The sequence below is a fragment of the Sus scrofa genome, chromosome 5, assembly GCF_054392235.1.
Source record: "Sus scrofa isolate SSC_HxYL_T2T_F1_AM1 chromosome 5, Sscrofa_HxYL_maternal_Yorkshire_Landrace_v2.0, whole genome shotgun sequence".
NCBI lineage: Eukaryota > Metazoa > Chordata > Mammalia > Artiodactyla > Suidae > Sus > Sus scrofa.
In genome coordinates this window covers 23,125,495-23,141,154 of record NC_139387.1, presented here as the reverse complement: position 1 = coordinate 23,141,154, position 15,660 = coordinate 23,125,495, and the positions used below count along the sequence as shown (strand labels likewise).

At 35.0% G+C, this 15,660-nt stretch overlaps 5 protein-coding genes across 5 annotated transcripts in view; 2 read left to right on the top strand and 3 right to left on the bottom strand.

Moving 5' to 3' along the window:
• The window catches only part of LOC110258988 (olfactory receptor 6C2-like), a 50,169-nt gene extending 34,996 nt beyond the window's left edge, over nucleotides 1-15,173 (bottom strand). The window contains exon 1 of the mRNA XM_021082281.2: nucleotides 15,087-15,173. The gene's annotated coding sequence lies outside the window, so the exon portion shown is untranslated. The remainder of the gene's footprint in view (nucleotides 1-15,086) is intronic.
• LOC146403204 (uncharacterized) overlaps nucleotides 1-15,660 on the bottom strand; it is a 732,844-nt gene that overhangs the window by 221,823 nt on the left and 495,361 nt on the right. The window lies entirely within an intron of this gene.
• LOC100738529 (olfactory receptor 6C2-like) overlaps nucleotides 1-15,660 on the bottom strand; it is a 68,765-nt gene that overhangs the window by 20,260 nt on the left and 32,845 nt on the right. The window contains exon 2 of the mRNA XM_084955855.1: nucleotides 15,087-15,154. The gene's annotated coding sequence lies outside the window, so the exon portion shown is untranslated. The remainder of the gene's footprint in view (nucleotides 1-15,086; nucleotides 15,155-15,660) is intronic.
• LOC110258987 (olfactory receptor 6C2-like) lies at nucleotides 3,244-5,723 on the top strand. Its single transcript, XM_021082278.2, has one exon. It carries the CDS (start codon nucleotides 3,423-3,425, stop codon nucleotides 4,359-4,361), a length of 939 nt encoding a protein of 312 aa, XP_020937937.2. The 5' UTR covers nucleotides 3,244-3,422; the 3' UTR covers nucleotides 4,362-5,723.
• Nucleotides 14,299-15,312, top strand: LOC100512715 (olfactory receptor 6C68). The gene is given in 3 exon segments (XM_003126243.4): nucleotides 14,299-15,024; nucleotides 15,027-15,068; nucleotides 15,070-15,312. Coding segments are annotated over 3 exon segments (936 nt in total). The 5' UTR covers nucleotides 14,299-14,373.

The window sequence follows — 15,660 nt, the reverse complement described above, 5'->3', positions numbered from 1 at the left end:
CAACAGAAGCATTCTAATGCCAAATTATTCATACAGAGGGAATGGAAAATTTTTGAAATCACCATTTCAAAACCTCATGACACATGAAACCCTTTCCACTTGATTTCCCCCATCCCATGCTCACCTGGGCTGTGTCCCTCCCACCTCACTATGTGAGCTTTCTACATAGTATTTTCTGTGGAAACCTCCTTATCTGCTTGACTGGTGCATGTTGAATGCAGAGTTAATGCAAATAACATAACATAAAATAATAAAATAATTGGAATAAAATAGAAGTATATGACAAGATTAGGATCAGTAAAGCTTCTCACATAATGGCAACAGATTCAGAAAGAATAAAACAAAGGTAAGTATATTTTACTACAATGTAACCAAATTTCCAATTGATCACCACCAACCATAAATTGTATTAGATGTTAAATAACAAATCATAAAATCGGATTTGCAAACTCTAAGACGTGCAAAGACTTAATATCCTGAATATGTGCAAAGATCTTGGAAAAGACTAAAAAATAACTTTAATGCAAAATCAGTGAAAGGTAGTCATGTTCTTTTCATCGATAAAGCACCAATTACCAATAAATATTTGAAATTATGCTATAATATTAGCAATTACAAACTGTGAGTTAACATGAATAAAATATTATTTGGATCATTATTTTGGCAAATATTTAGTAGACTGATGATGCATCCTGACCTTGTGTGTTAGGAATGCATCTTCCAGTCTCCAAGGACACAGTCCCAATTCCTAGGTGCATTAGTTAGCTTTTTGTTTTGTTTTTCTATATTATTATATTTTACATTCATTAGTGACTTTGATGCAGGGTCCTCAAGGACCCTTTTTTTAACCTTAGTTGCTCTTATCTGCTCCAGGTTGATCATATAAAGAAAGCATCCTCAGCCACATCCGTGGTGAAACTTTTCAGATAATCATTTTGTGTTCGAATTGCTGGATCAGACCATCAACGTTTCGAGAATCAGAGAGAATTTCTGGTTTTCTTGTGTTTGTTTACTAGTCTTTCCTTCCATCTAGCAGTTCAGATGATGAAGAAATGTCCATTTTCAAATTTAGACTGATGCAGTCATTCATGGTAAATGTTAGACACAGGAACATAGAAATTCATATAGATTATTGATGCATTTCCAATGTTATCTTTGAGTGAAAGTTAAGAGAGAAAGAATCACTAGGCTAAATCTATGTCACCACTAATAATTCTTATTTAATTAAGAGAATCTGTTGGGAGAAAACAAAAACTGAAGCCTGAATGACAGATTAATGTGTAAGTATGTGCATATTTCTCAAATTAATTCTTTTTCTATTCTGTAATTTAGAAAAATCATCAAAATCACTCTCTTTCCTAAGTGTATATCTATATTAGACAAACATTCATATACAAATGTACATTTATATGAACTATGTGCATGTGTATTTTTTAATTTGAAAAGTTCACAAGGATATGGGGAGTTAATTTCACTTCTTGAATGTCATTTTCAAGAATATTCATCATGGCAGCAATTAAGAAATTTCTAAGCTTGTTTTATAAATTTGCTAAGTGGGTGGGCAATAATACAGTCAATATTGACGGCCATATAATGTAACATCTATTGCTCCCACAGTGACACATGTACATGTGCACAGATACACATATTCTCAAATACTTAAATATATCTCTCCAACTCAATAAAACTTGGCTTGATATTTCATCTAGAAAATCTTGTCTTTTTAAAAACAGATATTTTTGACATCTAGGCATATTAAACAAAAATTGCTGATACAAATTAGTAAGATACACCTGCAATATAACTTGTAAGAATGTTTCTGAGACATGTTTCTGAAGTATGTGACTAAAAGGACAAAAAGGTGGTTTTTCATCTTGGGTTAAGGCAGTAGAGACTTTTGCTACAGGTTACAATGGGAAATGAAGAACAGATGATCACAAGAAGGAAGGAAGGTGGGCTCTAGGGGAAAACGATCCTGTGTTTCTCAATTTGAGCTACTGTATTTCAACGGTGGATCTACAAAGCAGGAGAGGGAATAGCATTTAGACCAAATTATTCACCCATGAACCTACATCAGTGTTTGTCCTCACTGATAATGTCTAGAGAATCTGAATCTGCCTTTCATTACATAGGTTCCATCGGAGACAATTTGGTCAAAGAAGGTATTCAGGAGCCAGCTGTGGTTGAAACTAACCATCCAATAACACAACATCCAGACAAAAGGCTAATCCTAGTCTATCTAGACAACTATCTAAGTAGTTTGCCCTCTGTACTATCAGTAAAATAAAAAACAGTATCCCCCACACACAATCAAGGGACTTTACAGCAAAAAGTTCAAGTAAATACAACACAATAGAAAATTATCCTTAGCTCATATCCAGAACTTTTTAAAAGCCTCATTACCTTAGAGTTACTTGTCTATAATTCCCATTTTGTAAGTGACCTATATTAGCAAAAATTTGAATGAACAGTCATGGAGCTGTGACCAGGTGAGCTGATGAAACGCCCAGCCTGAGCAACTGCATTCTACTGCTCAAAAATTGGTGCACTGAAGGGTCAGGGAGGCATGATACAAACTCCTGTGGAAGAAAGTACCTTCAACATCATCATAGTATCTTCTATGAGGATCGGGAGTAAATAACTTCTGTCAAGTAGAACCTTGAAATATAAGTAAAGAATGTATCCTGATATTTATTTGTAAATATATGTATAGCCTTTACTCTTCCCTTTTTTATTAGGGTTATCATTTATATCTTATCTATGCACATTGGAAATTCCATCAGATAATGTTAAATATTTGCTTCCAAAAACTGTATGAGAGGATTGGTAAAATGCTGGTATTTTTCTATGTGATTTTAAATGTTTGGTAGAAATCTACGATTCAGCCATCTGAGGCTGCAGTTCTCCTTGTGGGATGATTTAAGTATGCATTTTTTGACTTTAATACTGGAGATAGGGCTACACTGGTTAGATGTTTCATCTTGAATTAGCTTAAGTAGATAATATTTTTCATGGACTTAGTTCATTCACTTAAATGGCCAAATCTACTTTGCAGAGCTTTCCAAAATATTCCATTTTAATCTTTTTAGTATCTGTATTGATGTATTTAATCTTTTTAATAATCTGTAATGATGTATGTATAATATTATAATATAATATATATTATAATATGTAATGTATTATCTGTAATGATGTCACCTCTCACATTCCTGATAAATTTCATCTTTTCTCTTTTTTCCAGATCAGTCTCCATCACAGTTTATCCATGTTAGTCATCCTCTCCAAGAATCAGCTTTGGATTCTAGTAATCATCTCTCTTGTTTTTTCCGTTTTCTATTTCACCGATTTCTGACTCATTATTTCCTTTCTTCTGTGTAGTTTGACTTTTTACACACAGATCGCCTAGAACACCGAAGGTAATAATGAGAAATCACACGGTCATAACAACATTCATCTTGGTGGGACTTACAGAGGACCCAGAGCTACAAGTTCTGATTTTTATCTTCCTATTTCTTACCTACGTGCTGAGCGTTACTGGGAACCTGACCATTATCATTCTTACACTCACAGATTCTCATCTTAAAACGCCTATGTATTTTTTTCTTCGAAACTTCTCCTTCTTAGAAATCTCATTCACAACAGTCTGTATCCCCAGATTCCTGTACAGTATATCAAGTGGGGACAATACCATTACTTATAATGCCTGTGCCAGTCAAATATTTTTTATTGGACTCTTTGGAGCCACCGAGTTTTTTCTCCTGGCTGCCATGTCCTATGACCGCTATGTGGCCATCTGCAAACCCCTGCATTACATGAGCATCATGAACGGCAGAGTCTGCACCATCCTTATCCTCTGCTGCTGGACCTCTGGGTTGATGATCATCATCACACCACTCAGTGTGGGCCTCCAGCTGGAATTCTGTGACTCCAACGCCATTGATCATTTTGGCTGTGATGCATCTCCTCTCTTTAAGATCTCATGCTCAGATACATGGTTCATAGAACAGATGGTTATAATCTGTGCAGTCGTGACATTCATCATTACACTGATAGGTGTTGTTCTTTCATACATATATATCATCAGGACAATTCTCAGATTTCCTTCTGCTTCACAAAGAAAGAAGGCTTTCTCCACGTGTTCTTCTCACATGATTGTTGTTTCCATTACCTATGGCAGCTGTATTTTTATCTATATCAAGCCTTCAGCCAAAGAAGAGGTGGACATTAACAAAGGAGTATCTGTGCTCACTACATCTATTGCTCCATTGTTGAACCCCTTTATTTATACTTTGAGGAACAAGCAAGTGAAACAAGCTTTCAATGATACGATCAAAAAAATTGCATTTACATTACACAAGTAAGAGCAAGCTGAATTTAAGTAATCAAATGAAAATGATAGATTTATTACTTAACATTTTTTTTTCTGAAAATCCTGACTAGCTCAGTAAGAGGACACTTCTTATGAATCCTTCAAATCTTGATTTGTGAACCTACATGGAACAAATCCACTCCCTCTCAACCAAAATTATTTATATCATTAGGAGAAGAGAATTTATTTCCATGCAACAAAATCTTCCTTCATCTCACACTAAACCTTCCCAATATTAGCTAAAAGAAACTGCATACCATGTTAAATATCATACCTATGATTCCTGGGAAATTTTTGGAACAAAGAATTTTGCTGAACTCCTTCAATTTGCATATGTAAATATTTCTTTCTTCAATATAGAATGAAATATTTCATCTTTGTTTTAAGGTACTAACATGACAACATTTAAAATGAAAGAACTCTAAGCATGTCAAGTAAAGTTAAAAGATATTGATGGAAGATAGTATGAGAAAAAGAATAAATAAATACATATATGTGTGTGCGTGTGTGTCTTGGTCACCACGCTGTACAGCAGTAACTGACACGACACTAAATCAACTATACTTTAATACAAATAATAAAATAAATTTTAAAAAGATATTGTAAACCAAATAAGAAAATAAGTATCTGGCATCTGGAAACAAATATGATATAGAATATTTAGTAGATTAATATCAAGAAACAGGAGAGAATTTTAAACCACACTTGAAGGACAATAGCATGCAAGCACTCATAAAAACAAAACAAAAAATAAACAACATTTGAAAGAAAAGTGCTTTTGCTTCCAGCTCTGTCAGAGTAACCAGTGTGAGACCATGTTTTCTCCCGTAAATCATGAAATTAAATCAACTATAAGAGGAAACTTTTGACAAGCAGCTTAAATTTCCCTCTAGAGAAGGGAATTTCATTGCAGTAATTATAAGTCTACAATTAGCAGTGGCTCAGTCCACACTATGAGCTAGAGATGAAGCTCAACATGACTGTCTCTGAGCTTGGCTGGAAAACATCAGGTCAGCTGAAATAGTTAGTATCCACCAGTCACAGCTACACTGCACCAGAATCTGGGCAGAAGTTTGCCATATACCCTTGGCTGAGTGATTGGCTGAAGACATGTAGGGCAAGTGTAGTCTATGTTCACCAGAGATACTGGAGGTTAAGCATTCTGAGGGGCAGGGGTCTTGGCCCAGCCAATATAAAGAGACATTGTAAACATCTCTTCCACCACAGGCCCCCTGCTAAACACCTGGGAAAACGACTTAGAAGTACCTTAGCAGTTAGGACCACATTGTACGTCAAGAGTCAGACAATTAAGGCCTGAGGGTAAGATCTATCCACCACCAGTCCTCTTTTTTTTCTTTTTTAACATTTTATTTAACTGTACTTGATATACAATGTTGTGATATTTCCTGCCATACAACAAAGTGATTCAGTTATATATACACACATCAGTGGTTCTTATGAAGTTTTATTGGAACATGTCCACTCCCACACATTTGCATAGTATCACTGACTGCTTTTAATGGAGGATTGAAGTAGTTTAATAGAGACCTCATGGTCCCCAAAGCCTTAAATGATTACTACCTGGCCTTTGACTGAAAAAGTTTGCCCACCCCTGGTGTAGAATTTACTTCTACATTTTTATAATCTTGTGTCATTTGGGAAAAAATAATGAGAGGTAGGTTGCTAAGCAACTAACAATCTTTTCATCTCCCCAGCTGTTTCCAGGCATAACTCTTACACTTGGCCTGGTGAAAGAATGCAATTTGTCCATCCTTCTGCAATCTTCCCTTTCGTCCCTGAATGTACTTCAAAACAGAATTTCAGAGGATGAGATCTTGGAAAACTCGGCCTGTTCTATCCACCTTAAGCTCATACTAACAACTAAAGTTAGAAGCATAACACTGTTTTATCGCAAATGGAGAATTCAATTGCATGGCCATTTCACAGGAAATTTTATTCAGCCTACCAATTTTTATAAATCTAGAATCTCACCTCCACCTTCCCTGAAAAAAAACAGACTTATTTACAACTCTCAAAGTTGTACATGTACAATTTAAAATCAAGCAATATATTTGTATTGGCAACTGAATTCTAGGTAAGGCCATCTGCTTGGCCTGCCCACCATTGTGCCAAACTATTTTTTGTGCCATAAATGTACAATATTGTCTAGTTTGCATAATATCTCATTAGTGCTCTCTGGCTGCGTCATCACAAGAGCAGCCTGCCCTCCATTTGCATACAAGCAGCCTTTCATTTTTGGGCAAAGCCACCTTAACATGAAGAGACCATCCAAGATAAAAATTATTGAATACTTCTTACTAAATCCTGCTGAAATTTTTAACTATTTTTTAAAAAAGTATATTTATTAATTCCTATATTTTGTCTAATGTAAAAAAAAAAAAAAACTTTTATGTCCTAGGTATTTAAAGTAGATACTGGCAATTTCCATTTCAAAATTAAAATAAGGGAGTTCCCATTGTGGGTTAAGAATCAGATTGCAGTGGCTAGGGTTGCTGAGGTGGCATGGATTCAATATCCAGCTCAGTACAGTAGGTTAAGGGATCTGATGTTGCAGTAACTGTGGTGTAGGTTGCAGCCTTAGCTCAGATTTAATCCCTGGTCAGAGAACTTCCATACGCTACAGGGGCAGCCATTAAAAAAAAAAAAGTTAAAATTAGATTGAACATTATTTACTCAAAGTCAGATAATTAATTAAAATGATGGTTTAAAGCTGACATATAAAACATATAGTTTACATCACATTCAATGGTGAATTAATGAATTCTTCCCTTCTAAGAACAGTACCAAGATATGAAGGTCTAATTTCACCACTTCTATTCATTACTGTGCTAGAGTTTCTAACCAAAGGAATAAGGCAAGAAAAAAAGTCCAGATTGAACAGAAAGACATAAACTACCTTAATATTTCATTGCATTTCTTTTTTTTAGTGAAAAAAAGAATTTAATGTAGCTCAATAATTTTATATTGAATACATGCTGAATTGAACTACATTAGATATACAGTGTTAAATAAATATATTGTTATATTAATTTTGCCATTGTGAACACTTTTAAAGTGGCTACTAGAAATTTTTATACTACCTATGAAGCTGACATTATACTTCTACTGGACTGCTGTTTTAGACCAATTCTGAACCTTTCTTTATTTAAAAATCTATGAAAAATGATTGCACTATTACCCTAAACTTGCTTCCCAGAGTCACATTACTTTGGCACATAATAATAATAAAAAACACTACTGTTGCACTATTTTAATTTGGAGGTGAATCACTAAACGGATGAATTCAGAGTTACATAATAAAGGTTATATGCACATGGGAATGTTTTTAAGATGATGGGATTTGAACTGTGTCTGCTGGAACTGTAGGAATGTGAAGTGCATGACTGCATAGTCTTGTTTGGAAGGACAGACAAGGCAAATGACCTGGATGCAGGCTGGTACAGAAGATAATGAGCAAAGAGAGCACCAATGCATAGGGGAACACTAGGGAAATATCAGAAAGACCCATATGTGCATTTCTATTTATATAGAAAATTCTTAAAAATATATTCAAAAATCTACTGTAACTATTTCAGTAAGTTTAAGAGATACAAGGTCAATAAAATGCAGTAATTTGAAAGTTAATTAAAATATAGCATCAGGAGTTCCCGTCATGGATCAGTGGTTAACAAATCTGACTAGGAACCATGAGGTTGTGGGTTTGATACCTGGCCTCACTCAGTGGGTTAAGGATCTGGCATTGCCATGAGCTATAGTGTAGGTTGCAGATGTGGCTCAGATCCAGCGTAGCTGTGGCTGTGGCGCAGGCCAGCAGCTACAGCTCCGATTAGACCCCTAGGCTGGGAACCTCCATATGCCACAGGTGTGGCCCTAGAAAAGACAAAACAAAAACAAAAACAAAAAAAACAAAAACACCAAAGCATCAAATAATACTAAATATGTAAGAAAAAAAAAAAGCCCAACAAAAGGTATCCAAGACCTCTCTAATGCAACCCATTGATCATTGGTGAAAAAATATTTTAGCAGTCTAAATGAATGGATAGATAGATATACCATGATTATAGAACAAAGATTCAGGCCCTCAAGTATAATGAAATAAATTCTCAAAACAACCTGAATGAACTTGGAAGCAAATCCTTTCTCAGTTAAGCCTCCATATGAACAACACAGTTCACCCCTTGATTAAAGATCCTAAGCAGAAGACCCAGCAAAGCTGTGCCTGGAATTCTGATGCACAGAAACTATGAGATATTAAGCATGCAGTTTTAAACCACTAAGTTGGTGGTCCTAAGTTACACAGCAATAAAAAACTAACACAAGGCTTTAGGAAATGTTTACTGCTTTCTTTAAAAGACAATTGTTTGGATTATGTTATGTTCTTATTTTTCTGCCTTATTTCTCAGCATATAAAAAATGGCTTCAACTGAATTTACTAGATGACACTAATATTGAAATCTTTCTTTGTATACATGTCTTCATTGTTTGAAAGTTGATAAACATTTAAGCTCAATTTCTTCAGTCAGAGAAAATACAATAATGGGTGCAAAACAGGAGAAAACAATCCTTTAGATTAAAATTGTCCTAATGGTGTACAGATAGGATAGATATACATAAATAAAGTAATAATGAGTATTACAACAGCAACCTCTGCAACTACATGCTTTATGAACCAGGATTCTGATCATGGGATTTTTGAGCATAGACTATACATTAGAGAACAAAAGTGATTAAAGAAAACATTCACAGACATCCAAGGAGAAATCTGAAGTAACTGAAATGAGGATGATGCTCCCTGCTGCCAGAAAACAGCAGGTGAAGGCGTCTCCAGACACTGTCATGTAATCCGTGCACTTGCAGATGGCCACAAAAAAAGCACAGGGCAGTTCTTCTTTTCTTTTCTTTCTTTCTTTATTTTTTTTTTACCCAGATAATCACTGGGACATACTCACTTGCTTAGTGTTTCTGGGAGTGAAAAATTAACATTAGGAGCTCTTGCTAGAGTGAACTTTTCTACCTTTTTTTGTTAGGTCTCACTCAGCCTCTCAAGAGTTTACTGAAGTAGTGAAGGTGGTTTTTTAATTCATTATTCTCCGACATCTCTGATCCTTACTGGAGAAGCCTCTAGTGATGTCCCTTTATACTACGGAAGACAAGATTATATATTGAACGGCCTACTGATCTCTATATTTGTGGAGTTGCAGATACCTCTCTCTAGTACAAAGATGCTCAGTCTTTTTCTAAGACAATATATTAAGATTATCCACCCAGGAGTTCCCGTCATGACACAGCAGAAACGAATCCAACTAGGAACCATGACGTTGCCAGTTCAATCCCTGGCCTTGCTCAATGGGTTAAGGATCTGGCATTGCCATGAGCTATGGTGTAGGTCATAGATGCGGCTCGAATCTGGCATGGCTGTGACTGTGGTGTAGGCTGGCAGCAAAAGTTCCAATTAGACCCCTATCCTGGGAACCTCCATATGCCAGGGGTGCGGCCCTAAATAGACAAAAGACAAAAGACAAAAAAAAAAAAAAAAGATTATCCACCCAATCACATTCATACTAATGATTTCTATTTCTGGACTGGGACTACATATACTTTTAATACATCTGATGGGAAATCAATATCAAAAGCCATAAAAATATAAAAACTTGTCTACCTACAACTAAGAATTTCTCGTAGAGGAAGTGTCTGGAGTATAAGCAGTCATGTGTGCAAAGATATTTACATAAAAACTTTACAGTAGTATTTTTTATTACAAAAAATGTGAACAGCATAAGTTTCCAAACTGGTGGTAATTATTATAAAAGAGAGATTAACTTATATAAATTCAGTCATTAAAAATTGCTATAAATCTCCATGTGTTAATAATTAAGGACGACCATAACAGGTTGGATGAAATGTTAGATTACCGCAGTTTTTGTAGGTTTACTTATGCACTTAGGTCTGAGTGAGAAAATCTCAGACACTACTTTTATAAAATAACTTACAATGGTAATCTCCATGTCATTTTTTCCTTTTTACCTTTACATTTTTTCATAATATCCATGAACTACATAAGGAAAGGAGAGAAGATTTTATCTGCCAGTTTCATTGCCTTAGACTATATAGGAAAAAAATTAAACATTTCCTTGTTTGACTTATATTAGCCAGCACCATCATGGTGTATCTAATATTATTCTTTCATTTTCTTGTCCTTAAGGGCACTGTCTCCACTGCCATAAGGTTAATGCCCAAAACTTTATATTAATATTCCTTGGTGACTTTCAAACCTGGGTCTCCATGGACTCTTTTGTTTTTTGACTTTAATGATTCTTGTTATAGGTGGAATACATAAATTAACAAGCCACACTATTTGGTGCCAAATATGTTCTCCTAACCAATGAGTTTAAAAGATTGACTAACCCTGATCACTCTATAGCCTATGATATACCCAGCCCTTTAGAACAGCCATTACTTTATTTTAGCTAGCAAGAGGAGAGTATATATTCCTGGTGTAAAATGGCACAGTTCTCTTATAGAAGTTCTATGGAATAGGAAGTACATGGTGTGATATATGATATAGGAGGGCTCTGGGTATTTCCAGGGATTTTCTAGCCAAGTGTGGTTTCCTCAGAAAACTTGGGTGTTCAGGTCTCCACTAGCATATTCCTGTTCAGTCTGTGTCTCATTACGAGAATGTTCAAATAAACTGTCAAGAGATGCCATGAAGTAACCTACAGCTTAAAGGGTGAGTATGAAAATGTTTCTGCCTCAGTTATTTTCACAGCATGTATGCATGTATTCTGGCAGAAGGTGGGAGGTGGATGGGAAATGTCATGACAGAGTTCTCTCTTTAAGCAAAAGGTTAGACTTCAATAACCAATATGGTTAGCATTTGAAGGGACTATACTTCAGTCATTTATGAGATACAGTTTTTGTTCTAGAATGAAAGCCCCAGAAATCATTAGCAGGCCTGGTTGAGGAATATTCAGAAATAAAATATCCCACAAACACGCATGGACACACAAAAAATAAAATCCAAGTGTACATACACACAAACCAACTGCAGACTCACATACTGAAATTTTATTCATTTTTTTCATCTTTTACACAAATAAAATACTCTGTTAAAGTTAAATACTTAAAGCAGGACTTCGTCAATTTGAATAGGTTGGCATTGTTAAATATTTGATACTTATGTAAGACTGGATTAAGATAAAAGCACAATATTGATTATTAAAAATGAAATAGTTTCAAGGCCCGAACAAAACTGAGTCAAATACCAAGAGAACTACTGGGAGGTGAAGTGATTTAATGAAAAAGAAAAAAAACAGAACAGAGTTTCTCAATGTCAGCTATGGTCACCATCAGATGATAATGCACTGTTCAAGAGGGTATTAGCTTTCCATTAAACTTTATCTACCCTGAGCCTCAATTAATATCCTCCCTGTGATAGCATCTGGCTAGAATGGGGACTTCGTCCTGTATACTGAGCCTATAGTAGAGTAGGTAGGATTTACTTGCTCAGATGAAAGAAAGATATTGTTCAAAACTCTGTGAAATAAACAGAGAAAGACAAACACTGTATGATCTCACTTATATGTGGACTCTATAAAACAAAAATAAACAAACAAACCAGACTCACAGATTCAGAGAACAGACTGGTGGTTTCAGAGGTGGGGAGTGTGGAGTAGGAGGAGAAATGGTAGAAGGGGCTCAAAGGATAGAAACTTCAGCTAAAAAGTAAGTCAGTCATGGGGATGGAATTTACAGCATGGTGACTACAGTTACTAATAATGTATTGCATATTTGAAAGTAAGAAAGTAGATCTTAAAAGTCCTCATCACAAGGAAAAAAATGTTTGGTAACCATATAAAGTGATGGATGTTAACTATACTTAATGTGATGATATTTCACAAAGTGTACAAACATTGAATTATTATGTTGCTTACCTGAAAGTAATATAACATTAAAATGTAGCTATACCTTAATTTAAAAAAAATTTCCTTGGTCATATGTGGACAATGCTAAAGGAACAACTAATTATTTTAAAAATTAGTAAATAAAGGGAAATTTTCTTTAAAAAAAAGGCTCTGATAGTACATGTATGAGTAATTTCTGAGAAAAATATTCTAAAAACACGAGAAAATAGCTTATTCCTAGGAGATGCATTTTGTATTCAGTAAACGCAAAAGACTGGAGTCCTGAGGACATTACTTATAGGTTAGAAAACTACGATTATCAGTATAATTGAGGATATGTGAGAAATGATTCTCACCGACCTTGATCTTATTAAGCCAGAACAATATAGTCCCTACTCTCCAGCCTTAATATTTCACTGAAAGAAATATTGAACCAACATGGAAGAATCAATATTTGTATAAAGGAATAAAGAATAGGATAGAAAATTAGCTAGCTGCACTTTGGTGATGTGCAGCCCCATCAGCCGCACGAACTGAGTGACTGCACACATTTAGATTTTTCCTTCAAGAGCACATCTGCATCAGAAGCATCAACATAATTATTTATTACTCCTTCTCCTCTTTGCATCTCAAGTATCTTGGTTTTGACCATGAATTATATAGTAATAGTACCTTTGTTTAAATTACCAATACAAATAATGTTGTCATGAAACCAAGATATTCAGGTAAATGTGTATCAATAACCAGAGTGCAGTGATTCAGGCCAGGACTCTGGAGCCCTTCTGGGTGGCTACTATTCATCTAGGAAACAGTGGACATAGACTTTATCTCTCTGTGCCCCAGATTTCCCATTTTTAAAGTGGAGAACATACAAATCCCTACCTCACAGGATATCATAATGCTTGTATGGATGACATCTGTAATATACTTAGACAAGTGCCTGGACCATAGCAAGAGATGTGTGAGCATGTTATTATTATGATTGTATGGAAATAAATTTATATTTATATTGAATTAATTCATAGGAAAATACATAATGGAGTGCTTTATCAAAACTGTGAGGTTGAAAGCCAGAGAGTAAGCCACTGAGAAATAAATACAAAATGTAAAAATAGAGGCAAAAATGTGGACTTGAAAGAAATGAAACAGGAGGAAAGAGAGTTTCATGGGGAGGATATTCAGCAACTTTTGTCTTGACTTCTCCTCCAAAATATGGTGTGTAAATATGTTTCAATCAAATATGCTTCAATATGTTTCAAAATATATTTCAAGTAATTAAATAAAGCATCAACATACAGCTTTTATATCCTGCAGAAGTTGATACATTATACTCAGCATTACCTTAGAAGGTGATGAAAGTGTAACAAAGTAACCAGGTTGTACTGCACAATGTAATCCAGGAAGTAATGTAAGATACAGGAACTGAAGCTTTGACTAGAACCACAAAACTACAAATGTGGATGTTTTAGAGTCAAAACATGTTTTGCCCTGAAAATGAATGATCACTCATTAGAAAGCAAATATAAAAATTAAAATATAAAAAATTCTTAAGAAAGGATTGAAATGTCCTGTTTGGATTATAGCATAAAGCTTTATTTTAGGATTTAAATAATTCCCAAACTTTAAAGCAAATGAATGAAAGTGCAGTTAATTTATGTTTTTAAAACTTTGCTTAAGAACTGAAGGAAAACATTTGGCAGTACTATAAACTACCTATAATATATTAAATGAAAAATAAATTTAATATAGTAAAAAATGCAAAACCCAGGGTAGGAGCTAAAAATACTTAATTCATTATAAATTAATTTTAGGAGTTTACTAAAGGAAAAGTTAGTCTGTAATTCAAAAACTAAAGTTTATAATTAATTTCACTTGTCATTATGTATAAATAGACTGGGGAGATCAGCTCACCATAAAATAAGAAATGCATTCCTCGGATCAACAAGTAAAACTCATGGGTGCTGGATGAGTCAAATATGCAAGAGAGTGCTCACACTGGCTGATTGTGTCATTATATCTTCTGCAGTTCATATCTCTCTGATATTTACATGTAGGGCTGGCAAAATCCAGGAGTTATTAATGAGAAACCACACTGCAATAACAACATTCATCCTTCTGGGACTGACAGAAGATCCTCGGCTGCAGCTCTTGCTTTTCCTTTTTCTATTTCTCACCTACATATTGTGTATAACCGGAAATCTGACCATCATCACCCTAACCCTGCTGGATCCCCACCTTAAAACCCCCATGTATTTTTTCCTCCAAAATTTCTCTTTCCTAGAAATCTCATTTACAACTGCCTGCATTCCAAGATTCCTATACAGTATATCAACTGGGGATAGAACAATTACCTATAATGCATGTGCCATTCAACTATTTTTTATAGATCTTTTTGGGGTAACTGAATTCTTTCTCTTGGCCACCATGGCATATGATCGCTATGTGGCCATCTGTAAACCTCTGCATTATATGACAATCATGAGCAACAAACTCTGCAAAACAATGGTTGCCTGCTGTTGGCTGGCAGCACTTCTGATTATCCTCCCTCCGCTCAGCTTAGGTTTTCATCTGGAATTCTGTGATTCTAATTTCATTGATCATTTTGGCTGTGATGCATCTCCTCTCCTGAAGATCTCATGCTCAGACACCTGGTTAATTGAGCAGATGGTTATAGCCTGTGCTGTACTGACCTTCATCATCACCCTTGTGTGTGTAGTTCTCTCCTACATAAACATCATCAGGACGATTCTAAAATTCCCTTCTGCCCAACAAAGAAAAAAAGCCTTTTCTACCTGTTCTTCCCACATGATTGTCGTTTCCATCACCTATGGCAGCTGCATCTTCATCTACATCAAACCATCTGCCAAGGAAGAGGTAAATCTCAATAAAGGTGTGGCATTGCTTATTTCTTCCATTTCACCAATGCTGAATCCTTTTATATATACTCTGAGGAATAAGCAAGTTAAACAAGCCTTTCAGGACTCACTCAAAAAAACTGCATTTCTTTTAGGAAAGTAAAATGTATCTCTTGATATACCTACCCAAAAATGCACATCTACCTTATTTTTTTTCATAAGGCTAACAACCAATACTATATTTTCTTAGCTTATAGACCAATCAGGATGACCTCACTGGCATTTAATCATTCATTTTCACTTCAGTTCATAAACTAAAGTACTAATTATTAATCATTGCTTTGTGAGGAACAAAATACATCATTTTTAATCCTGTACACAGAGCCTATCATAATTAAGTCATTGATTTTTCTTCTTTTAGATGTTTTTCCCAGGGTTTTTACAATATCAGAGTAGAGATAACATTCTTTAATAACGAATTATAATTGACATAAAATATTACTTTCAAGTG

Bases quoted from the DNA above. Each gene is read 5' to 3' on its own strand.
- LOC110258987 (XM_021082278.2), top strand. From the start codon at position 3,423: ATGAGAAATCACACGGTCATAACAACATTCATCTTGGTGGGACTTACA.